The sequence below is a fragment of the Pelodiscus sinensis genome, chromosome 20 (genome assembly GCF_049634645.1).
Source record: "Pelodiscus sinensis isolate JC-2024 chromosome 20, ASM4963464v1, whole genome shotgun sequence".
NCBI classification, from domain to species: domain Eukaryota; kingdom Metazoa; phylum Chordata; order Testudines; family Trionychidae; genus Pelodiscus; species Pelodiscus sinensis.
In genome coordinates this window covers 27,844,777-27,869,000 of record NC_134730.1, presented here as the reverse complement: position 1 = coordinate 27,869,000, position 24,224 = coordinate 27,844,777, and the positions used below count along the sequence as shown (strand labels likewise).

The 24,224-nt window shown below is 71.9% G+C and overlaps 1 protein-coding gene across 1 annotated transcript; it reads right to left on the bottom strand.

The window, feature by feature from the left end:
- Positions 1 to 425: 425 nt before the first annotated feature.
- Positions 426 to 22,537, bottom strand: AATK (apoptosis associated tyrosine kinase). Its single transcript, XM_075904067.1, is given in 13 exon segments — positions 426 to 5,002; positions 6,730 to 6,966; positions 8,419 to 8,572; positions 8,784 to 12,114; positions 12,516 to 12,665; positions 12,945 to 13,066; positions 13,929 to 14,013; positions 16,481 to 16,614; positions 17,392 to 17,430; positions 17,432 to 17,480; positions 19,365 to 19,483; positions 20,400 to 20,479; positions 22,498 to 22,537. Coding segments are annotated over 13 exon segments (4,554 nt in total). The 5' UTR covers positions 22,523 to 22,537; the 3' UTR covers positions 426 to 4,973.
- Positions 22,538 to 24,224: the final 1,687 nt, after the last annotated feature.

Genomic DNA, 24,224 nt, shown 5'->3' with positions numbered 1-24,224 from the left:
ACTTTCTACTTCCAGCCGGCCCGCGCCACCCGATTCCCAGGCGGGGGCTGAGGTACCAGCCTGGCAGGGGCCTGAGCCACAAGCCCGTTGCTGCTTTTAATTCAAAGCCTCCAGCCCCAGACAACTCCAGGGAGGCTAGACCCTAGCCCCGCCCCTTGCCCCCAAGCTCCGCCCCTTGCCCCCAAGTTCCGCCCCTGCTGCTATCATTAAGCACCTCTCCCCCGACCTGGCGAAAATGATTGCCCACCCCTGCTCTAGCCGCTGGCGGAGGCTCCCCTCTGCAAACTTTGCCCCACTTGACTGCCAGAAGGATTCGGGGGCGTCTAGTGTCAGCCCCGGTGCTTCCTGTCCCCCACGCTGTGATTTCCCTACTGCTACAGCCGGGGCTCGGCCGCAGGCAGGCCAGGCCTGGTGGGACAGCCGGGCTAGCAAATGGCATTGGCTCCTCGTCCCCGCAGCCCGGCTGCACGCCAAGAGGGCTGCCCTGGCCCCCAGCCCCCCAGGCAATGAGGGGAGGCCCAGCCCGGTTCGGCTATTGTAAAAACTTTATTAGCGGCCCACTGCCATTGGACACACATGCTGGGAGTGGGACGGAGCGCGGCGCCGCTAGAAAAGACAGCAAGTCTGACCCGTATTGATCAAATCGACACTGGCAATTACAAAAAAAATCGCCCAGGCGCAGCTCCGGCCCCCACCCCACCGCCGAGAGGCAGCTGCCTTTGGGAAGGACGGGACGGTCCGGCTTAGCGGGGGCAGGCCCAGCGCAGGCAGGCGCCTGCCCTGGCCCCGTGCAGCCGAGGGCTGGAAGACGGGGCGGGTGGGTGGCGGGGGGTCCTGGCTGCCACGGCCTCCTCAACATGCGCCCACCCCCCGCAACGCGGCAGCTTCACCCCGCCCCCCCTCCCCCCGTGCCCTGGGTGGGGCAGCGTGGGCCAAGAGCAGGAGGAAGACGCAGGCCGGGGGGGGGGGTGCCGGGGACTTTCCATAGGGAGGAGCCATTCAAAACATGCTGCCAGGCAGCAACGCCGCCAGAGGTGGGGTGCGGCACAAGGCGCTCGCTGGGCTCCAGGCGGGACCCCCCCGCGGTGGTTGTATCTGCCTCTGCCAGTGGGCGGAGGCCACGCTGCTTTCGTCCGCCCGCTGCTGCCCTGGGTTTTGGGGAGACTTGTGCAGGTGGTAGCCAGGGCACCAGCTGCCCTGCAACCCCCCTCCTCCCCGCCCAGCTACAGGCACATGCCAGGTGCCCGTGGAGGGGTGAGACGGCGCCCGCATGGGCACACGGCGCCAACTGCAGCCTGGCGCAGGTGAGACACACGTGGCCCAGGAAGGAAGACAAGGGGCGGCAGAACGGCCAAGCGGGCCCTGCTGCTGGCCAGGGGCCAACCCCCCGCACCCTGCGTGGCCGCATCTGTGTGTCACGGGGCTGGCAACACGGCGCAGCACGGCCCTGCCCGCAGCCACCTGGGCGCAAGGACTGTGTGCCAAGGGCTGCCACAGGAGGGAGGGGGGCAGCAAAGCGAGGGGACGGCTCAAAAGCGGGGCCGGTCCCCTGGTGGCAGACGAGGCTGCCTGGGTCTGTTGCATCCCTGCACCAGGCGACCTGCAGGTCTGACTGTTTACCAACCGGGGGAGGCGGGGGGAGCACTAGGCAGCGGCTGAGACGTTCTCGGGGCCCGCCCAGAGCCGCGTGCGAGGCACGTGAGCGTGAACGAGCGAGCGCCAAACACACGCGTGGGCTGTAACGCCTGTCGGAGGGGAACCAATGAACCCCCTCGGGCAGGTCTCGGGGCTGGCGCAATGGGCCCCACAGCGCGTCCCCAGGCACCGGGCAGGGCCCCATTGGGCCAGAGAGGCTCGCACGAGGGTCGCGGGTGCAGCAGGGCTGGGCTAAGGGCGGCTACTCTCAGGCAAGGGGCCGATGCCTGCGCAGTGCTGGCCCCAGGGCAGCGGGGGGCGGGGCAGGGGAAGGATGCTGAAGAGCAGGTCGCAGCGGCCCCTTAGCCCGCAGCGAGGCTGGGGGGGGGGGGGATGCGAAGGCACCACTGCTGGGGCTGGAGTGGCGAGGGCCTGGTAGCGCTCCCCCTCTGGGCACGTGGGTTTTGCACGTGGCGGGAGTAGCCCGGGGCCTGGCCCACGTCTCGGGCCCGTCACCCGAGTGGCAGGGCTCTGAACTCAGCTGTGTCCGGGGGGCGGAGTACCAGCTGGCACTGGCCCTGCCCAGCATCAGGGCGCCGGGTTTGCGCTCGGGGCCTGTGGAGGGGGCACCACGCTCAGGCTGGCGGCCCGGGGCCAGCGCCCGCGGCGTCATGCGCCCAGCTGCCCTAGGGATGGAAGCGACTCGCCGACGCGTCGCTTCCGCCCCTCCCCCCGGCCTCCCCTCCCCACCTGCTGCCTCTGTATCAGCGGCAGCAACGGGGGAGCAGGAGCCGGCCGGGTCTCCCCAGCACCAACTGCGGGGGGGGCAGTGGGCCCCGGGGCGAGCAGGGACCCAAGCAGCCCGCCCGCCCCTGCCTTGAGCACGAGCCACCCACGGCAGTGGGGCAGCCAGGCTAGCGAGTGCCCCCCACCCCCACCCCTTAGCAGCTAGGCGATGGCACGGCCATCGACTACTCGATTAGCCGATGAATCGGCATTTACCGTCCCGCCGCGGCACTGCCCTGCCCCCCGCAGCCCAGCACTCGCCTCATGCTGGCACGCTGGCGTCTCCCGCGGGCTCTGGCACACCGAGCTGCCCCTGCGGCCTGGCCCATGGCCATGCTGGGACGGCGCGGAGCCGGGCAGACGCAGAGGCCGGGTAGCGGGGCCACACGAGCGGGCCGGGGCGGCAGTGTCACATCTGTGCACAGGCTTACTCTGGGTCTCAGCCCTTCGCCTTGCCCCCAAGGGAGGCAGGCGGCTTGGGAGGGGCAGCCCCACGCTGCAGCGCACAGGGGCAGCCGACAGCGCTGGGCAGTGCCACGCGAGGGCAGACACGGCTCGGCGCCCCTCCCCCCCAGGCCACGCAGGAAGCTGGGCTGACGGCAGGTGAAACAATCCAGCCAGGCGCAGGGAGCAGAAGACAGAGCTGGGGCCGGGGGGGGGGGGGGGCCGGGCACAGGGGAGGGAGATGGAGGGGGGGTGAAAATGGAAGTGGGGGAGGGGAGGGTTAAAGTGCTTTTCACGTCCGACAGCCAGAGGCCAACAGTGTCACGCACGTGGGCGTGCGAGCCGGCGCCCCCCCCCCCCCCCCCCGCTTTGCTGCCTCTCGCGCTCTGCCCAGGGCTCCCCGGGCACGACAGGATGGAAAGCAAAGCCCATTCCAGCCCCAGCCCCATCACGCCCCAGGCTGCGAGCCGGCCAGGGCGGTGGGGGGGGGCGGCTGGCTCCCCTCGGCGTTGGGTCTGTGGGCCCGAGAGGACCCGAGCCCCTGAGTCCACAGGCGTCTCAGCCCCATTACGTCTCGTCTCCCTCGGGAAGTGAGACTTGCGCTAGCCCCACTAAAACCACAAACGCGCCGAGCTCCCGCTCGTCGGCAACAGGCGCACACGGACCGGACAGAACCAGCCCAGAGGCTCCCCCCCCGCCCACCGACGACACACCGCTACGAACACGCCGGGAGGCCTGCACGTTTGGCCCCAAGGAGGGCAGAGAACGCCCGCTGCCTGGCCTGGCCACCCCGCTACCAGGGCGCTGCTGACAGACGTGACATGCCAGTGAGCGTGGGAAGAGCCCTGCTGTGTGGCACACAGACAGCTAACAAGACTTGGCACTGGCCCGGCAGTCACGTCGCCGCCTGCAAGGCAGGGCAAGCAGGTGCTATCAGCCCTGGTTTTCAGGTGGGGAAACTGAGGCAGGGAGGCTCCGTGACTTACCCAAGGCCACAGAGTCAAGGGGGTGAGTGGCCAAGCTGGGAGGGCCTGGCACCCGGCCCGGGGCGGCCGGTTCTGGTCTGCTCAGCTCGGCTCCAGGGGCAGATGGCACCTGGGCTCTCGTGACGTGAGGGGAGGGGCCAGGCCACGCTGGGGAGAAAGCAGAGCCGGGGGGGGGGGGGGGGGGACGACACACCATCCTACAGCAGGGAGCTGGGAGGACCGGTCAAAGTGCCCGTGCTGTGCGGCTCCCAGCCCCTGGGGGCTCTTACCAGGTGCCCTGCGGGGGAGCCGGCGGTCGGATACAAAGGGCAAGCGCTGGTAGCAAGGGAGTTCTGGAAAAGTAAATCACAGAAACAAATGTCAAGAGCGTCCTCTCCTCGCCAGCAAGCAGCACAGGGAGTGGGAGCCACGGCCGGGGGGGGTTGGACGCCACCCAGGCCGTCTCCCCTGCCTAGGCGCACGGGCCGCCTAGGCTCGGCCTGCGCAGCCCCGGCCCCCCGCGACCACGCCGCCCTGACGCGCTGCTGTAACGGCCCTGGGTCCTCCTCCCCACCTGCCACCAGGAGACAGACAAACCCGGGGCCAAGAGGCGGGGCGGGCGAGCGCGCACAGCCCCCCTCCCAGCAGGAATGGGGGGGCAGACCACCGCCACAGGGCCGTGCCCTGCAAACAGAGCCGTGGGCGGAGAGCCCGGCGCAGGACCAGGGAGCTGTTCCCGAGAGGTGAGGCCGGGTGGCTCTGGGAGCGGCACGGAGCGGCTAGGCGTGAGCAGCTGGGATGCAGAATGGCCAAGGGGGAGACTCGGTGATGTTAGCAAGGTCACGGCGCTACCCTGGAACGGCTATAGTTGCGATCTAGCTATCTATATATATTTGTACACGCTCCACGCCCGGCCCGCCCCGCCCCTGCACGCCCGGCCAGCACCAACCGCCTGGCTGCAGCGCCCCCGGGCGCGCGTCCGGCACGCGGCAAACCCACTCCGCCTGATAAAATCTGCCTAGAAAAATAGAGCAAGGTCCCAGGAGCCCAGGGCTGCGCCCGGCTCCCGTCCTTCAGCCGCGCCCCTCGGCCCGGAGGCAGCCACTGGCACCAGGAGACGTCCAAGCAACCCCGCAGGCCGGCTCATTCGCGGTCACCGTCTTCGCTGCTGCCTGGAACAGACAGAACAGGCGCAGCTGGGGCGAGGCGGGGGAGGCCCGGGGGCCGGGTTCTCGGAACGGGGGGGGTGGCTGCACCGCGTCCCACGAGCAAGGGGAAGGCCCTTTGCTGGGGGCACTGACGTGGGGCGTAGGGCCTGGGGTGACAGCTCTGCTCCAATTCCCAAGCCCAGAGCAGCGTCTTGAGACAAGCAGGCGCGCCGGGATTACCCTGCTGCTCACTGGGCACTATGAGGCCAGGGTGGAGCACCTAGGACCCAGGGGCCAGATGTGGCCCCCTGGCTTGCCTGGAGCTAGACCCCCCCAGGGTCAGGGCCCCCCCCTCCAAGCTTTGGGGAGCCTGTGGGGAGCTCACCCTCCCGTGACACTAGAGCTCACAATGGCTACGTCTACACTGGCAGGATTTTCCGAAAATGCTTTTAACAGAAAAGTTTTCTGTTAAAAGCGTTTTTGGAAAAGCGCGTCTAGATTGGCAGGACGCTCTTCCACAAAAGCACTTTTTGCAGAAATGCGTCCGTGGCCAATCTAGACGCGCTTTTCCGCAAAAAAGCCCCAATCGCCATTTTCGCGGTCGGAGCTTTTTTGCGGAAAACAGTCCTGTGCTGTCTACACTGGCCCTTTTGCGCAAACGGGAGCAGCACAGTATTTCCGCAAAAGCACTGACAATCTTACACGCGATCGTGTAAAATTCAAGCGGCCAGTGTAGACAGCTGGCCAATTTTTTCCCAAATTCATTTGATTTTGCGGAAAAACTTGCCAGTCTAGACACAGCCAAAATGTATAACCTGGGCCATCCAAGGGTCTGGGCGCGAGGAGAATCTCTGTCTCCTCCCCCAGCGACCGGCTTTTTAGTTTCTCATTTGTGTGGGGGCCCTGACTGATTTTTCTGTGGGTCAGTGGCCCTCCCCCCCGACCCAAAAGACCCGTGCCGTAAGGGCTAACAGTACCAGTGATTTCAGACCGCAGATCACTACTCCACCTCCCCCACGGCACGGTGGGCACACCCATGTTAGACATGGGGAAACTGAGGCACGGTGACGTGCCAGCCCCCAAGGGCCCTGTGGTGCAGTGGGGGGGCTGTCTGCTCTGCGACCCGGGGTCCCCCTGCGCTGGGATGGGAGATTCTCACTGACTCTCCCAAATGTGGATTAACCCAGACACCCAGGCTCAGCTCCCAGGGAGAGAGACAAAGGGAGGAGGGCGGAGACCCGCACCTGGCTGGGGGGCAGGGCCGGGGAGGGAGGCAGTGGCTGTCTGGGGAGCATGGAGAGAAGAGGCTAAGCTGGGGGCCTAGGGGCGATGGGCCCCTAACCCTGGGGTCTGAGGCATCCTGGACTGGCCCCTGTAGCCACATCACGTCTGTGCTGGGCTGTCTCCTGAAGGACCAATAACCCCCTCTCTGTTCTACGACTGGCGGAGTCTGTTCTTGCTGCTACGGGGGTGCAGGATTTGGGGGAACCCCGACTGCGTCGTCACAGGCCCGCGGCAGGTCGTGCCAGAGATGACTGTAGAACTCCGGGGGGGGGGGGGCACATTTTCCCACCCTCGCCCTGCCGTACAGCTACAGAGGCGCTGCCTGATTTGGCGTATGGGGCGCCCTATGGGAGAGGGGCAGTTGAGTAAACCGCAGGAATTCACGGCTCCCACTCCGGGTCCCAACCACCCCAGGGCACCCTGGGCAGCTCCCAGCTCCCTAACAGGCCCCCAGCCCCTGCCCTCACCTCCTGCGGACTCGACGTCCGAGTCAGAGACGTGTGTGATGGAGAACCTGGACGCCGGCGCCGGAGACACGCTGAACCGGGAGAACTGGATCGGCAGCACCTGCTTCTGGACTGGGCCCAGCGCGGGAAGGCTGGGGACGGCCGAGACCGGCAGCACCGGCGACACGCTCAGCGAGGACATGAACGGCGACTTCACGGGCGTCAGCGGAAAGTCGTCGTCCCACTCGAATCCACTGCCTGGAGCACAGTGAGACGTCAGGGAGCCGCCATTGTGCAGGGCCCGCTCCCGCTCCTCGGCCGCCGCCCCTCGGCCGGGCCCGTCCTCGCCACGCCCGCCGCCCCTGGGCGGGCCCATCCTCGCCACGCCCGCCGCCCCTCGGCCGGGCCCGTCCTTGCCACACCCACCGCCCCTCGGCCGGGCCCATCCTCGCCACACCCACCGCCCCTCGGCCGGGCCCATCCTCGCCACACCCACCGCCCCTCGGCCGGGCCCATCCCCGCCGCGCCCGCCGCCCCTCGGCCGGGCCCATCCTCGCCGCGCCCGCCGCCCCTAGGCGGGCCCATCCTCGCCACGCCCACCGCCCCTCGGCCGGGCCCATCCTCGCTGCGCGCGCCACCCGTCAAACTGGCCCATCCTCACCACGCCCGCCGCCCCTCGGCCGGGCCCATCCTCGCCACACCCACCGCCCCTCGGCCGGGCCCATCCCCGCCGCGCCCGCCGCCCCTCGGCCGGGCCCATCCTCGCCACACCCACCGCCCCTCGGCCGGGCCCATCCCCGCCGCGCCCGCCGCCCCTCGGCCGGGCCCATCCTCGCCACGCCCACCGCCCCTCGGCCGGGCCCATCCTCGCCGCGCGCGCCACCCGTCGAACTGGCCCATCCTCACCACGCCCGCCGCCCCTCGGCCGGGCCCATCCCCGCCGCGCCTGCCACCCGTCGGACTAGCCCATCCTCGCCACGCCCGCCGCCCCTCGGCCAGGCCCATCCCCGCCGCGCCTGCCACCCGTCGGACTGGCCCATCCTCGCCACGCCCGCCGCCCCTCGGCCGGGCCCATCCCCGCCGCACCCGCCACCCCTCAGCCGGGTCCATTCCCGCCGCGCCTGCCGCCCCTTGGACGGGCCCATCCCTGCCGCGCCCGCCGCCCCTCGGATGGGCCCATCCCTGCCATGCCCACCGCCCCTCGGACAGGCCCATCCCTGCCATGCCTGCTGCCCATCAGCCAGGCCCATCCCTACCACACTCGCAGCCCCTCGGCTGGGCCCATCACTGCCGCACCCGCCACCCGTTGGCCAGGCCCATCCCCACTGCGTCCGCTGACCCTCAGCCGGGCCCATCCCTACTGTGCCTGCTGCCCCCTTGGTCTCCCGGCCCTTGGCCTGTGTTCACTGCCCTCATCCTTCCGGCCCTCAGCTGGGCCTATTCCTACAGTGCTTGCTGCCCCCTCAGCCTGACCCGTCGCTACCGCAGTCCCACTCTCAATCTGAGCTCCTCTCTTGTACAGAGCCCCCACGAGCCTACGTGGCTTCACCTCCACAGTCCCTGGGGCCGTGTGCTAAGCCTGCCGTGCTGGGGGACCCAGGCCCAGAGGGGCAGGCCGGAGAGGTGCCCATGCTGAGACTGGCAGTTACTCAGCTGAGTCCCTGCGACCCCTCCCCAGCGCTGGGCGCTCTGCCCCCCGCGAGCCCTCACTCTCTTCAGAGGCGTTGCCGTCCGAGGCGTCGTCCGAGGCGCTCAGCCTGTCCACCGGGCTCGCGGGGCCGATGCTCTTGCTCTGCAGGGGCGGCAGCGAAGGCTCCGTGACCGCGGGGAACGGCTGGCTGCCGAGCTCCCGAGTCGGACTTTCCTGGACGTGAGAAGACACCTTGGAAACTCCCCCATGAAGAGACACGCCCGAGCCAGGCCCGGCCCTCCCAGCTTGCTCCCTCAGGCACCAGCCACTCACTGGCTGGGAAACGGAGGGACAACCCCCTCCCGTCACGAAGGCCTCTCCCGTCCTCCCAGCTCGCCGGCGGGGCTGGGCCATGGAGGGAGCTCGTGGCTCCAGCGCGGCTCACCTGGTCAAAGAGGTAGACGGTGACGTCGTCGTAGAAGGACACGGCCTTCTTCTTCCGCTCCAGGTCCTCGCAGAAGCTCTGGGACAGCAGGCCGGGCATCTTGAGAAGGCTGCGCAGGTTCCTGGCGCTGTGGCTCTCGGCCACCACGATGGGCACGGCCGCCGGCTCCTCCTCGCTCTCCTCGCTCTGCTCCTGGATGTTGTAGCAGCGCAGCTCCTCGTCCGACTCGTCGCTGTCCTCCGTGTCCTCCTCCTCCTCTTCTGGCTCCTCCTGCCGCCGCGCCACAGGGGCCCGCCGCAGAGCGAGGGCCAGGGACGGCTGCGGGCCCTGGGCGAGTGAGGGCTCTTCCGCCAGCACCGTGCCTGGACCTTCCTGGCCTTCCCCTTCTGGGCCCACTTGCACCTCAGGCCCCTCCGATGGGGGCTCCAGCCCCTCAGCCACAGACTCACCCGGCCGGCCCGAGAGCCCCTCTGGCACCAATTCTCCGCCGCCGGCTTTGGCTGGGCCCTCGGGGCTCGTTACCACGGGAGACAGGAGGAAGGACGTGGATGGGATGCTGGGGACAGCGGGCCACTCGCCCCACGCCGTGTCTCCGGAGCTGTCCGAGTCTGGCCTGTGGCCTGCAGCTCTCTCCTCAGCCCCAGAGGCAGCTTTTGGCTCCAGCGCCGGGGGCTCAGCCTGGGCACCCCCTGCCCCGGTGCTCAGCTCTTCCCCTGCCATTGCGGAGCCTCCGCCACAGGCTGCATCCCCAGTGGCGCACGCCGCTCCCAGCGGGCTGCTGGGCTGGGCTAGTTCCTCCCCATCGATGCTTTGGCTTGGGGCTCCCTCCAGGTCCTGCGCATCTGGCGGCGAGCACCCGGCCTCCCTCTCCAGGGCTTCCGACCCGTCACTGTCCTCATCCTCCTTGAGGGACCTGTCGGCGTCGGCGTCATAGTCTGAGAAGTAGGCGGAGTCGCGGTGGGGGTTCTTCTCGCTCAGGCTGTGGAGCTCGGTGCTGAAGGATGAGGAGAGGCGCAGCTCGGGGGTCACGCTCTTCCCTTCCCCCTCCCCCAGGTCCACGGGCGACTTCCCCAGATGGGTGAAAGCCTCTGGCTCCCGGGGCTCATGCGGCTCCTTCAGGACAAACTCGGGGGACTCATAGTTCTCGGTGTCGTAGCCGCTGTCCAGGGCCTTGGGCTGGCCAGAGGGGACGAAGCTGGTGGGGCTGAAGACTTCGCAGGAGCTGGCCGTGGAGGGGATGTCGAGGGACTCCAGGGAGTCCGGCGTCCCCACCTGCTTCTGCAGAGATTTGAAGGATGGGAGCATGTCCACCCGCTCCAGGTAGTCTCCGGAGAAATCGGTGAAGATGCCGGAGGTGAGCTCCGCCGTGTCGTCGTCGCTGCAGTCGTCCAGCTCCGGGAAGCTGGTGCTGGAGAAGGTCTTGTCTGGGGTCCGGTCCAGGTCACTCGTGATGCTCTTCCCGCTCTCCACGGCAATGTCTCTGGGCACCTGGCCAGCCGCCTCCGAGGCCTCAGACGGGCCCGGGGTGCAGTCTGCACAAAGGTTGCCCTCGGCGTAGGCACAGGGCACTGCCTGCCCCCCAGGACTCAGCGGGAAGGTGGCCCCCTCTGCCGGCACGGTTTCGCTCTCCGAGAGCCGGCAAGCTGCCCCCGCCGTGGCATGGCCCGTATCCACAGGCCCTGGCGGATCCGCGCCCCTTGGCTGTGGCGTCTGGGCCTCGGGCGTCCCCTCTCCTCTCTCGGCTTCTCTCAGCCCTGTGCTGGCATCGTCCAGGCTCCTCGGGGCTGCGGCGCCAGCGGAGGGGTCGGAGGGCAGCTCGGCACCTCGTGAACCAGAATGGCCGGCCAGCACCCCACCTTCCCAGGGATCGACAGCGGAGGAGTCCCAGCCTCCCAGGCCAAGGGGGGAGGAGGAGGAGGAGGAAGAGGAAGAGTCCTGTTTGCGGCCCAGGGGCCGGCAGTGCCCGGGAGCCAAGCAGACACTGGGGGGCTCAGCGAGCGGCCGGTCCTGCAGCGCCAGCTGGAAGTCCTTGACCAGCGGGCTCCTCCTCTCCAGCAAGGCGTCCCTGAGCTGCGGCTCGTCGCATGGCACTGTGTCCAGGGGCTCGGCCATGAGGCCCCGGAAGGTGATCATGTGGCGGTAACACCAGCTGTCCTTGGCAGGGGGCTCGCAGGGCGGAGGGGGGCAGGCGCTGCTGTTGTTGTTGGCCGAGCAGTTGGACGCCCACGGCTCCCTCGGCACCCCTGCACTCGCTTCCTCCGGGAACAGCTCTGGGCTCCCCTCCTCGCCCGGGCTCCCCTCGCTCAGCTCCAGCGTGACGCAGTCCAGCCGGGCGCCCCCCGTCCTGCTGGCCACACACTCCGGCAGCCTCCCCTCGTAGCCGGGGGAGCCGTAGGCACAGTGCCCCGAGGGGGAGATGCCCAGAGGGTCCTCAAAGACACTCTTCTGGAAGCTGGGGTCCTGCCCCTCCGTGCTGCCGGTCTCCGAGGGCGCCTCCTCTAGCAGGTACCGGGTGGCGCCATTGCCCGGGGACGGCTGGTAGTGCAGGGGCTCCGTGCCGGGACATGGGTAGGGATAGTAATCGGGATGCTCCCAAGCGCCCTCGCGGGGCGGGGCAGGACCCAGGAGGGGCTCCATGGTCAGGGAGACGGTGGGGCTGTTGTCTGAGTCGTACGTGCCACTGTCCAGGCCGCCCCGGGCCTGCCAGCGGGACGCCTTGGCCGGGGAGCCGAGCTCGCAGTCGGGGCTGTAGGAGCACAGGGCGTAGTCCAGCGAGGCGGGGTCCTCCGAGGGCCCCTCGAGGCGGATGTAGTACTCGCTGCTGAGCGAGGGGCTGCGGGCCCCCAGGACGGGCACCGCCCCGGGCACGTGCAGGCCCGGGCAGCTCTGCGGCGCGCACTCATAGCAGGACGGCGAGACGCCGAGGCTGGGCTGCCCCGTGGAGCTGGCGGGGTAGTACAGCTCCTGGTAGCGGGCGGCACTGCCAGGGCTCAAGGCCCCCGCGGGCGCCGGGAAGCGCTCCGCCGCGCTGCGCTCCCACTTGTACTCGAAGTTGAGGCCGCGGCTGGTCTCCATGACGGTCAGCACGTCGTCCCCGTCCGAGTGGAAGCCTTCGGCCGAGAACTGCTCCAGCAGCGGGAAGGAGGAGAGCTGGGCGCCGTGGCGGCTGCTGCCGGAGCCGCCGCTGGGCTTCATGGCGTTCCAGCGCCGCTCAAACTCCTCCTCGGCCTCCGTCGCCCCCTTGGCGCACAGGTAGGAGAGCAGCAGGTGCACCTCTTCCGCCGTCGGCCTCTGCTCGGGCTGCAGCCAGCAGAACTGCATCACCTCGTACCTGCAAGGCAGAAGGACACGGGCGTCCGTCCCTGCCCAGCGCCGCCGGCCTGCGTCCGCTCTGGCAGGAGCCTGCGGCTGCCCGCTACCCGCTGCCCACCCCCTTCTCCCAGCAGCCGGTGAGAGGGCGGCTGGGCCCAGGCCCCCGCCCCCAGCCCGCCCTTCGCTGGCGCACGGCGCCGCCATGCGCACCGTGACTCACCGCTCAGCAGGCCTGCCCCCGCTCGGCAGCACGTGGCACCGGGCCCCTCAGCCCCCTGCCCAGAGCCAGCCCAGGAGAGAAGAGCCAGCCAGGGAAGGGAGGATGCACTGAGCACCCAGCCAGCGTCGGGCTCGCCGGGCGGGAGCAGGCCCCTTCCCCCTCCGGCAGCACCCAGCAGCACCCCCAGCCCGGCCCCTCACCAGCGCTCCGACAGCAGCAGCTTCAGCTGGGGCTTGGGCAGTTTGAGCTGCTGCTCCTTGATGGCGTAGGTCAGCACCTGCCGGTCGGAGTAGCGGTCGTAGGGCTGGTTGCCCAGCTCAAACAGCTCCCAGATGGTCACGCCCAGAGACCTGCGGACACGGGCAGGAGAGAGCGTCGGGCTGCAGGGCCGGGGGCACGACCCGGAGCAGGGCCCAGGGAGCCACCGGCCCCACCCCGCTCTGAACAAGACAGGCAGGCGCAGGCTCGGGGCAGGGAAGAGACAGGCCAGCCCCAGCCACGGTGCCCCACGGGCTCAGGGCCACGGGCAGCCCACGAGACGCGGCCGCAGCCCGACACCCGCCTGCCGGACAGACCCCCCCCAGAGGGGCCCAGGGGCTGGGGCTGCCCCGCCCAGGCCCTGCGCTCACCAGACGTTGCTGGATTTGGTCTGGTCCACCACAAGCAGGTTCCCGTGCACCTCGTCCACGAGCTCGGGCGCGATCCAGCGCAGCGGCACCCACAGCTGGTCGGCCGTCACGAAGTAGTCGTCCTGCCGAGCATGCAGGGTCAGCGCGAGAAGAGAGCGTCAACCTACGCGCAAGGGACCGGCTCGCCCGGTGTGACGGTGGCACCCCGAACCCTGGGGCCCCGGCCCCTCCAGCCCCAAACCCGGACCCCTGACCTCCGCGGCCCCGGCCCCTCCAGCTCCCGGCCCCCTCTGCTCCAGTCCCCATCCCTTTCAGCCCCCTCTGCTCCAGCCCCTGCTGCCCCAGCCTCTCCAGCTCCCAGCCCCCCGCTACCCCTGGCCCCTCCAGTTCCTGCTGCCCTGGGCCCTTCCCCTGGCCCCCCCACAGTCCTGCTCCCCCCACTCAGCCCTGCTGCTAGCCCCTCCCTCCCAGCAATTCCCCAAAGACTCCAGCCGGCAGCAAGTTGCCCTTGGTGCCAGGCAGGAGCCGTGTCTCCCGGACTCAGCGGGCAGGCGAGGGCAGGGCTGCCGGGGTGCCCCCGGGAGAGGAACAGGCTGGCCACGGGGATTCCCCCCCCCAAGCGCAGGGGGCAGCCCCTGCCCTCGCCCAGCCCAGTGCCGGGCACTCTGCGGGCTGGGCGGGGGGCAGTGCCGGGCGCGGTGTGGGGGAGCCCTGTGCGGAGCAGGCTCAGAAATACCCGCCCGGGGCCCCTCTCTCCAGGCGGAGGGGAGCCCCTTGCCAGGCCGATGCTGGCCAGAGACACCCCAATGCATCAGCGCCAGCAGCCAGGCTCCGACCCCTGCCCTGCCCTCCGGAGCCTGCCCCGGGCCCCTGAGCCCGAGAGGTGCTCTGGGCAGGGAGGGGGCCCTGGGCCTGGACCAGCGGGCCGAGGGGCGTGGGGAGCTGCCAGGCCCGGCCGCCAGCCCCCTCCCGGCCCAGCCTTACTTTGTACTTGCAGTGCGCCAGGCCGCAGTCCCCGATTTTGACGGTCAGGTCGGCGGTGAGTAAGCAGTTCCGCAGCGCCAGGTCGCTAGACAAAGGGAGGCAGGGCGGCCGTTACACACACCCGGCGCTGGCGTGCACGGCCGGCCGGGGAGCGGGCACCGGCCGGGCAGGGAGGCAGCGTGTGAACCCGGCCCACGGGCCCAGCCAGCGGCAGCCCGGGCCAGGCTGAGCGACCGGGGACAGCGGGCGCAGCTGTAAGCCCCTCGGTAGCCAACCACCAGAGGGGAACTAGGAGGCCACGGCCAGCCTGGCAACCTGCCTGGCAGCCGGGACGTGTGTGTGGGGGGGTGCAGGCGAGGGGGCGGAAGGGGGGGGTGCATGGGTGCATTGAGGCTGCAGAGGTGAGGGCACGGGGGTACGGGGTCAGGGCAAAGGGGGGGTGCATGTGTGCGTTGAGGCTGCAGGGTTGAGGGTACAGGGGTATGGGTCAGGGCGAAGGGGGGGTGCATGTGTGCGTTGAGGCTGCAGGGGTGAGGGTACAGGGGTACGGGTGGGGGGTAAAGGGGGGGGCTGCATGGGTGCGTTGAGGCTGCGGGGGTGGGGGCACGGGGGTACGGGTGGGGGCGAAGGGGGGGGGTGCATGGGTGCGTTGAGGCTGCGGGTTGGAGGTACGGGTGGGGGCGAAGGGGGGGCTGCATGGGTGCGTTGAGGCTGCGGGGTTGGAGGTATGGCTGGGGGCGAAGGGGGGGTGCATGGGTGCATTTGCGTGGGGGAGTGTTGGAGGGAATGGCGGGGGTACATGCACAGGTGGGCAGGCGGGTGTCTGTGTGTGACCCAGGCAGGACATGGTGGGGGAGGCGGCGCCCCCAGGCCTGGCGCGTGGCCTGCAGCTGGCGGACCCGGCGGGGCCTAGCGTGCGAGCGAGGGCGCTGGCGGGCCGCGTCGGGAGGCTCTCGGCGCCCGCTCACACACGCGCGCCGCTGCGCCTGGCGCCGACGGGGCAGGCTGAGCCAAGGGGCCCAGGGACGCCGGGCTGGGGAGGACCCGAGACGCCCCCCCATTCCCACTGCGGGGGGGGCTGGCCCTGTGGAGACGCGCAGGGCTCCGTTCGCCGCCCACACCCCGGCGGGGGAGGCAGGGCCGGGGGGCCTGGCAGGGGCCGCGCTGGGCCGGGAGGCAGGGCCCGGCGAGGCAGACGAGACGAATCCGGCGGCCCCAGGAGCCAGCGCTCGCCCTCCTCAACAAAATCACTGATGCTGGAGTCTGGGTGCGCCACTCGCTCAGCACCAGGATATTGTTGGGGAGGAGAAGCCAGGGGGCCGAGCAGGTCGGAGGAGCCCAGGCGGCCTGGGCCAGCGTCAGTGCCGAGTTGTGTTGCTGCGCCGGGGAGAGACCCCCACGGCCGGCCCTGCACACGCCCAGCTGGGAACGCGACGGGCCCCCCAAGCCCTCTGACGCCCCCCCCCCGCCAAGGAACCGAACACCCCCGGCAGCCCCTCGTCCTGCTTGGCCCACATCCCCTAACCGCACATGCTGGGGGGGGGCGCCTGCCCCCAGGCCTCAGCATGGAAGCCCCCCTACTGCAGTCTACTACCACTGGGGCCCAGGGGACGTAGTGGGGGGTGCTGGCAGGGGTGTGGGGGGGTGTGCCTCAGGGTTTCTCCCCCTTGCAGCTCTCGCTGCACGGGGGGGAAGGGCCAGGCATGACTCCCTGGGGCAGTGTGTCAGCGTCTCGCCCCCTGGGGATTCACCTTGGGGCTGGGAGCAGGACCCTGGGGGAGGCGGAGCTGCCTGGGGCTCAGGGACCCGTTGCCGGGGGGGTTTTAGTCTTGGTTGGGGGAAGCGTGAGGGGAGCAGACTAAGTCCAGACCGGGGGGGGGGGGGAGGGCGAGGCCAGGGGCCTGTGGACCCGGCCCCCCAAGAGGACGACGGCTCTGCCCTGGCTCCGGAGGCATGTCGAGCCCGAGCTGGCCTGGAGCTCTGAGAAGCAAATTACCCTTCGATTCTAGGGCCGGCTGAGTCCCCGCTGGCTGCGACGGGGGTGCAGGCCGGGGGCTCCCCCACACGCCGTCACAGGGGCGGCACCCGAGGGGCCCCAAACCGTGGGACGGGAAGGCGGGTGGATGGCGCAACCCAGGATACGGGGTCGTTATGAGGCCTGCCCAGCCCCTCCTCCCCCAGTCCTCACACACACACCCTCCCTCACCCCGGCCCTGGTCTCCCCCCCCCACCAGGGTTCCCTGAGAGCTGAGCGCTTGGGCAAGATAGAGACTCAGGTGCCGCCCAAAGGATCAGCGGTGCCCCCGCAGCCGGCGGCATGTTGTGTCGCCTGGTGGTGCACATCCGCACGGGCCTCGGTGCACAGAACAAAATTGATTCTGCACATGGATGGAAAAAATTAGCGGGAACGTTGCTCCCCATCCCGGTGTCTTGCTCTCCAACCCGCTCCAGGACGCGTCCCCGGCAGGGCGCTCGTGGCGATGCGCAGGGCCAGAGGGGCTTTCCCCAAGGGGGGAGCAGGGCTGGGGCGTGTGGTGCCCCCCCCACCTTACCTGTGCACATAGTGGTTCCTGTGCAGGTGCAGGATGCCGCAGGCCACTTCGCAGGCCATTCTCTGCAGGGTGAGGGGGTCGGGGGCCATGGAGTCGGCCAGCTGGCAGCTCTGCAGGTAGCCCTTCAGGTCCCCCTGTCATGGGACAGCCGGCGTTACCGTCCCCGCGCCCCGGCCTCGCCCGCACGGGTCGGCTCCCGGAGCCCCCTCCCCCGGCAGCCGAGCATGGGAGGGCGTCAGGGGAGCGAGGGGGCAAGGGACGAGCTGGGGCAGGGCAGGGAGCTTGGCCCAGAACAGGGGGGTACCTCCCCATTCCCCCGCCCCGAGCCACATGCAATGCCTGGGACAGCCCAAGACACCCACGGGGAGGGGGGGATGTGGCACAGGGGGGTGCATGCCCAGCGCCCCCCAGGAGCTCCCCTCACCCGGGGTCTAGGGGGGCTGGAAACCTCAGCAAGGCTGGGTCTGTCCCGGGTAGCCCCCAGTGCTGCAGGGACCACGCAGGGGGCTCTGTGATCCGCACGAATGGCCATTGCTAGCGGCAGAGACCAGCCCTCACTGCAGGTGGTCCCCCCAGACGAGCTGCACTCGTTAACCCCCCCTCACTCCCCCCCCCACCCCCCCCCCCCGCCGTGCCCGGCTTCCCTCGCTCCCTGGAGACTCACTGATGCGGGGCAGGAATTTCCACCTCTCCTGGCCTCCCGGCACCGCCCGCGCTCTCGCCGGGGCACTGGCCCGGGGTGGGGGGGAGCTGAGACCCTACTGGGGGGCCGGGGGACCCAGCGTGCTAGACCGGGGTCTGAAGTAACCAGCGCTGGGCGGGACGAGCTGGGACCCGGCCCGGGGGAGTGGAGGGGAGGGTCCCGGGCAACCCGGGGCTGGGGTGGGGGGGGTTGAAAGCAGGCGACGTACCAGCGGGCAGAACTCCATCACCAGCAGGTACGGCGTCACCCTCGGCGCACTGGGCCAGGCACTGCAGCAGGTTGGTGTGCTGGAGAGCCCTGCGCAGGGAGAGCACGCACCTGGCACCGCTGGCCTGTGGCAGCCAGGAGCACGCGGCGCCGGAGTGAGGGGCACCGGCAGGGCGGGGGGAGCCCAGGGCAGGGCGGGGGGGGCTGCGGGGCAGGAGTGAGGGGCACCGGCAGGGCGGGGGGAGCCCAGGGCAGGGCGGGGGGGCTGCGGGGCAGGAGTGAGGGGCACCGGCAGGGCGGGGGGAGCCCAGGGCAGGGCGGGGGGGCTGCGGGGCAGGAGTGAGGGGCACTGGCAGAGTGGGGGGGAGCCCAGAGCAGGGCTGGGAGGCTGGGGGGGCTGCAGGGCGGGCAGGAGGGGCACTGGCAGGGCGGGGGGGCTGCGGGGCGAGCCTGAGGGGGCACCGGCAGGGCGGGGGGGGGGGGGTGAGGTAGGTCTCGTGATCAGCGTAGCTGAGAAAGGAACCTTTTCAGCGCTCTCCTTGTCCCAGCCCGCGCGATGCGTCAGCGGGGGCAGCCCGGTGCTCACGCCAGGCAGAGAACTAGCCGGTACCGGGCCGTGCCGACCGCCCCACCAGGCCACAACAATCGGGGGTTTGTTCATCTCCCGGTGCAAAGCCCGAGTGCTTCTCCATTCCCAGCCCCTGCCCTGCCCCCGCCCCGCACCCCCCGCCCCCCGGCCCTCCCCCCGGCCCTGCCGGTGCCCTGCACCCCCGCGCCCCCCGGCCCTCCCCCCGGCCCCTGCCGGTGCCCTGCACCCCCGCCCCCCGGCCCTCCCCCCGGCCCTGCCGGTGCCCTGCACCCCCGCCCCCCGGCCCTGCCCCCGGCCCTGCCGGTGCCCCGCACCCCCACCCCTCGTCCCTGCCCCCGGCCCTGCCGGTGCCCCGCACCCCCAACCCCCCGTCCCTGCCCCCGGCCCTGCTGGTGCCCTGCACCCCCACCCCCCGTCCCTGCCCCCGGCCCTGCTGGTGCCCCGCACCCCCACCCCCCGTCCCTGCCCCCGGCCCTGCCGGTGCCCTGCACCCCCGCCCCCCGGCCCTGCCCCCGGCCCTGCTGGTGCCCTGCACCCCCGCCCCCCAGCCCTCCCCCCGGCCCTGCCGGTGCCCTGCACCCCCGCCCCCCGGCCCTGCCCCCGGCCCTGCTGGTGCCCCGCACCCCCCACCCCCCGTCCCTGCCCCCGGCCCTGCCAACACCCCTCACTCCCAACCTGCAGCCCCCCAGCTTGTCCAGACCAGAGGCGTAGTTACGGTGGGCCACAGCCATCCACTTAGCCTCCAGGCCCACCCAAACCGGGGCCAGGGCCGCCCGACTCCACAGCCTGGCCGCGGCGCTCTCCTCCCCGTCTCCAGCCCCAGTGCTAGCCCCTGGCTGCGGCCGGGTGGGGCCAAGCTTTGGCGGGATCCCCCTTTGCCCCATGGTGCACCCTGCAGCCTGCGCGCCCCATCGCTCCTCCTGCCCCCTTTGCCGGGGGTCTGGATCCCTCCTGCCCCCCCCACACCAGATCCCTCCCATGGCACTGGATCCTCCTGCAGGCCTGGCCCTTCCTTTCCCCCCAGGACCCCCCAGACATTGCCCACCCCCCAGAAGCTGGGCCCCCCCCACGTTCCCTGTCCAAGCTCCGCCCCTGGTCCAGAGCTGCGCCCCCAGACCCAGGCCCTGGCCGTGCCCCACAGGCCGGGGACTCCCAGGACTCCACCGAGCCCCCGGCCCGAGGCGCCGCCCACGAGCAGAGGGGCAGGCGCCGATTCCGGCAGCACTTTGGGCTGGGACCAGGCGGCCGGGCCCATCCGCCCCCCCGTGGCCCAGAACTGGCCCAAGCCGCTCAGAGATGCCAGGAAGGGACCCAGCCCCGGGGCCGCCCCCCGCCCTTCCCTGGGGCAGGGAGCCCCTCTGGCGCGGCAGCGGCCCCCGGCCCACCTGTACGGCTGGGCCTCCTCCAGGAACTGCATCTGGTCCTGCACGCTGGCGCTGGCCTTCAGCTCCTTCACCACCACCTGCGCGCTGCCCAGCCCCGAGTGCACCTCCCCCAGGAACACCTGGGGAACAGCGCGGTCAGCCTGGCCCCACGGCCCCCTCCTTCCCGCCCCCCGGGCCCCGGCACAGCCCCCCCCGGCCCCCCGGCACGGCCCCTCCCCACCCCCCGGCCCTGCGCCCCCGGCATGGCCCCCCCGCCCCCCGGGCCCCGCCACGGCCCCCCCGCCCCACGGCCCCAGGCCCCCGGCACGGCCCCCCCGCCCCACAGCCCCCCGGCACACCCCCCCTCCCCGCCCCACGGCCCTGCGCCCCCCCCGGCAAGCCCCCTCCCCCGCCCCACGGCCCTGCGCCCCACAGCACGTCCCCTCTACCCTCCATGGCCCTGAGCCTCACAACAAGTCTCCTCTTCACCCCACAGCCCTGCACCCCAGGGCCCATCCCCTCCCTGCCCCACGGACCTGCATCCCGCTGCACGTCCCTGCCCCATGACCCTGGGCCCCACAGCACATCCCCTCCCTGCCCCCATGGCCCTACGCCCCAGGGCACGTCCCCTCCCCGCCCCCACAGCCCCTCTCTGCATCCACAGCCCTTAGTCCTGCGCCCCAGCCCCTCCCTGCCCCTATGGCCCTTCCGCCTTCCCAGCCCCCTCCCCCCTCCTGCTCCCAACCCAGCGCTGCCCCCTCCCCACAGCTCTCTCCCCTCAGGGACTGGCACCCAGGTCTCCCTTTCCCCAGTTTCCAAGGCTTCCTGCCCCAGGACCCCGGCCCCGGCAGCCCAGGACAGAGCCTTGCCGCGAACCACACTCAGCGCAGCCGGGGGGGTATCCCGGGTCCTGAGCGCTCACACGCAGCGGCTGGTGCAGCCGGGGCTCAGCCCCACGGCTCTAGGGCCACCCCCCACGCTGCTCCAGAGCCCCGCCCCCGGGCGACTCCCCGGGAGCCCTTCCCGGCACTGCCCCCAGGAGCGGGACGCGCTCACCTTCCCAAACCAGCCATGGCCGATCTCCTTCAGGTAGAGCAGGCTGTGCCGGCCCAGCTCCGTGGCCTTGAGCAGCTGCACTGTAAGAGAGCACATCCGGCTAGCGGGGCGCCCTGCCCGCCGGCCTGCCGGGCTCCCCGCATGGCCCCGCCGCGCCCTGGCCCCCTCCTTCCGCTTGGTGCCAGGCCCCGGGCTGCCTCCCGGGGGTCGTCCATGGGCCCCGCGGCGCCGGCTCAGGCGCAGCCCGACAGCATTGTGCCCGGCGGTCCGGGGGGCAGCCGCCCCTCACACCTTGCCCTGCGGCACCCCAGGGAGGGTGGCCCGTGCCCCCCGGCAGGCAGCAGGGGTCCGTCGCGGCCCCTCCATGTCCCGGAGCCGTTCCCCACGCCGGGCTGGGAGCCGTCTGCCCTGGCCGTCTTTCCGAGGCCGCAGCAGGTGGGGGGCGCCCCTCCCCTGGCCCAGCTGGGAGGAACAGGGCTACGCAGCCAGGCGGGAGGGGCGGGTGAAGTCGGAGCGGCTGGCGCCCTGCGGGGAGGCTCCGGGGCATCTGGCATTTAGCCCCCCCCCGATCCCTGCCCCGCGCTCCTCCCTCCCGGCCAGAGTCCCAGCATTCCAGGCCCACGGAGCGCCGCAATGGGCCTATTGTCGGGCAGCCCCGCGCCGGCCACGCCGGACACTGGGGCCATTGTCCGGGGCCCCAGCAATGCAGCTGGGGCAGCCCCCGGCCCAGCGGCGAGAGGGGCGAAGGCGGCGTCTCCATGGCAGCGTGTGCTGGCGCCCCGGCCCGCCTGGCAAGCTCAGCATTCCTCTCCCACTCGCGGGCCTGCCGAGCCGGGCCGGGGCCGCTCCGGGGGATGAGACTAGCACGGGGCCGGCGCCCCGGCAGGAGCCCAGCATGACCTGCCGGCCAGGGGCCTTCCCTGCCCCACCCCACGCAGCCCCCTCAGCACCAGGCGGCTCCCCTGCATGGCTCTCAATCCCCACGGCCTGGCTGTCCCTCCTGCTTATGGGCCAAGCCAGCTCCTCCTCGGGCCGGGCTTACGGGGCCTAAATAGCACAGTACCCGGGCGCCCTGTGTCTGGTGGCAGCGGGGGGGCAGATTTTGTAGCGAGGTGATTTTATCCTCTCCGGCGACCCGCTAACGAAACCTCTCCGGGCACATTTTAAACCAAGGTCCTGCCGGCTGCCGTGGGGAACTCCGAGACCGTCCGTCTGTCCGGGCGCTGGCCCACGCCGGCCAGCTGCCTTCCTTGCCCCTGGGCCCGGCTCTCTCCCGGGGCCAGGCTGCGTCACTTCTCAGCTAACTAGCTCCTCTCCGGGGAAGCAGAGCCAGCGGATAGGAAGAGGCGGGGGGGGGGGATCATTAAGACCCAGCGGTGCCCCAAATTTCCAGGTGCCCCACGCAGCTGCGCAGTCTGTGGATGGGTAAGGACGGCCCCGGCGCCCCAGCAGGCGGCCTTCCCCTCCAAAGCAAGCCCTTGTCCCGGGCGTGGACGCCAGGTGTGCCGAGCCGGGACGCCAGCCCCACGGGCCGGGACGCTGCGGTCGCCAGCCCAGGCAGGAAGGCCCCGGCCAAGAGCAACCGGAGCAGGTGCCAGGCCATGCTCTGGCTGCCAGCGCCTCGGGGCGGGACAGGCCCCATAAGGCCCAGCACTGCCCCCCTTGGGGGGGGGGGCTATAGGCAGCTGTTGGACTCTCCAGCCACCTGCCACCGAGCTGGGGGGGGGCACAAAGTCAGGGAGAGTCCTCGGAGCCGGCCGTGAGACGGGGCTGCTGGGCACGGTCCCTGTGTCTCTCCTCCCTCCCTCCCGCACAGCACGGCCGGCTCCCTCCCCACGTCGCCGGGCAAGGACCACGGCAGGGGCCAGCCAGCCCCCCCAGGCAGCTGCCGGGCCTGCCCCGGATCAGGGCGGGGAGCCCGGTCCTGGAGGGGAGAAGCCACGAAGGATTCGGCGCGGCAACGCCCCAACCCCGCCGCGCCACGCCGCTTACCTGAGCGCCCCGCCCCACCCCGCCGCGCTCCACCCCGCCCCGCCCTGCCCCGCCCCACCCCGCTGCGCCCCACCCCCGCCCTGCCCTGCCCCACCCCGCCACTTACCTGAGCGCCCGGGCTGCTTGGCCATGGGAGCGACACCTCGGTGAGGGGCAGGATGTAGACCTCGGGGCCATTCTGCGAGGCCGGGGAGCCCTGCACCAACTCGGTCACGTAATCGTCGCCCTCGGCATTCTCAAACTCCTGGCCCGGGCACAAAGCAGAGGGCGGGGGGTCGGGAGGGGCAGAGGTGGGCACGGCGCCCTCGCGGAGCCCCCCCCCAGCACGTCACGCAGCTGGCAGGAGGGGCGGAGCCGGGAGGAGCCCGGCCCACCCTGCCTCGCGCCTTTCGCTCCCTCTCCCCCCGGCCCCGGAGTATGGGGCAGTCGCCAGCGCCCCCTGGGGGCTGCCCCGCCCCCGCCGAGCATCGGCCTCCCCCGGGCCCGCTCACCTGCTCCCCACGCAGCCGTGTCCTGAGGCCACCCGGCCCTTCGCGCTGCCGGCTCCCTGCCAGCCAGCGCCCCTCCGCGGCCGGGGAGAGCAACCCAGCGCCAACCTCCCCCACCTGGGCCGCCTCCCCCGCCGGGCTACTGCCCCCCCAGGCTCTGAGCGCGGCCCCCCTCCCCCGCCGGGCCACTGCCCCCCCAGGCTCTGAGTGCAGCCCCTCCCCCGCCGAGCTACTGCCCCCCCAGGCTCTGAGCGCGGCCCCTCCCCGCCGGGCCACTGCCCCCCCCAGGCTCTCGAGCGCGACCCCTCCCCCGCCGGGCTACTGCCCCCCAGGCTCTGAGCGCGGCCCCCTCCCCCGCCGGGCTACTGCCCCCCCAGGCTCTGAGCGCGGCCGCCTCCCCCACCGGGCTACTGCCCCCCCAGGCTCTGAGCGCGGCCCCCTCCCCCGCCGGGCTACTGCCCCCCAGGCTCTGAGCACAGCCCCTCCCCCGCCGGGCTACTGCCCCCCCAGGCTCTGAGCACAGCCCCTCCCCCGCCGGGCTACTGCCCCCCCAGGCTCTGAGCACAGCCCCTCCCCCGCCGGGCTACTGCCCCCCCAGGCTCTGAGCGCGGCCCCCTCCCCCGCCGGGCTACTGCCCCCCAGGCTCTGAGCACAGCCCCTCCCCCGCCGGGCTACTGCCCCCCCAGGCTCTGAGCACAGCCCCTCCCCCGCCGGGCTACTGCCCCCCCAGGCTCTGAGCGCGGCCCCCTCCCCCGCCGGGCTACTGCCCCCCCAGGCTCTGAGCGCGGCCCCTCCCCCGCCGGGCTACTGCCCCCCAGGCTCTGAGCACAGCCCCTCCCCCGCCGGGCTACTGCCCCCCCAGGCTCTGAGCGCGGCCCCTCCCCCGCCGGGCTACTGCCCCCCCAGGCTCTGAGCGCGGCCCCCTCCCCCGCCGGGCTACTGCCCCCCCCAGGCTCTGAGCGCGGCCCCTCCCCCGCCGGGCTACTGCCCCCCAGGCTCTGAGCACAGTCCCTCCCCCGCCGAGCTACTGCCCCCCCCAGGCTCTGAGCGCGGCCCCTCCCCCGCCGAGCTACTGCCCCCCCAGGCTCTGAGCACAGCCCCTCCCCCGCCGAGCTACTGCCCCCCCAGGCTCTGAGCACAGTCCCTCCCCCGCCGAGCTACTGCCCCCCCAGGCTCTGAGCACAGCCCCTCCCCCGCCGGGCTACTGCCCCCCAGGCTCTGAGCGCGGCCCCTCCCCCGCCGGGCCACTGCCCACCCAGGCTCTGAGCGCGGCCCCTCTCCCGCCGGGCTACTGCCCCCCCAGGCTCTGAGCGCGGCCCCTCCCCCGCCGGGCCACTGCCCCCCC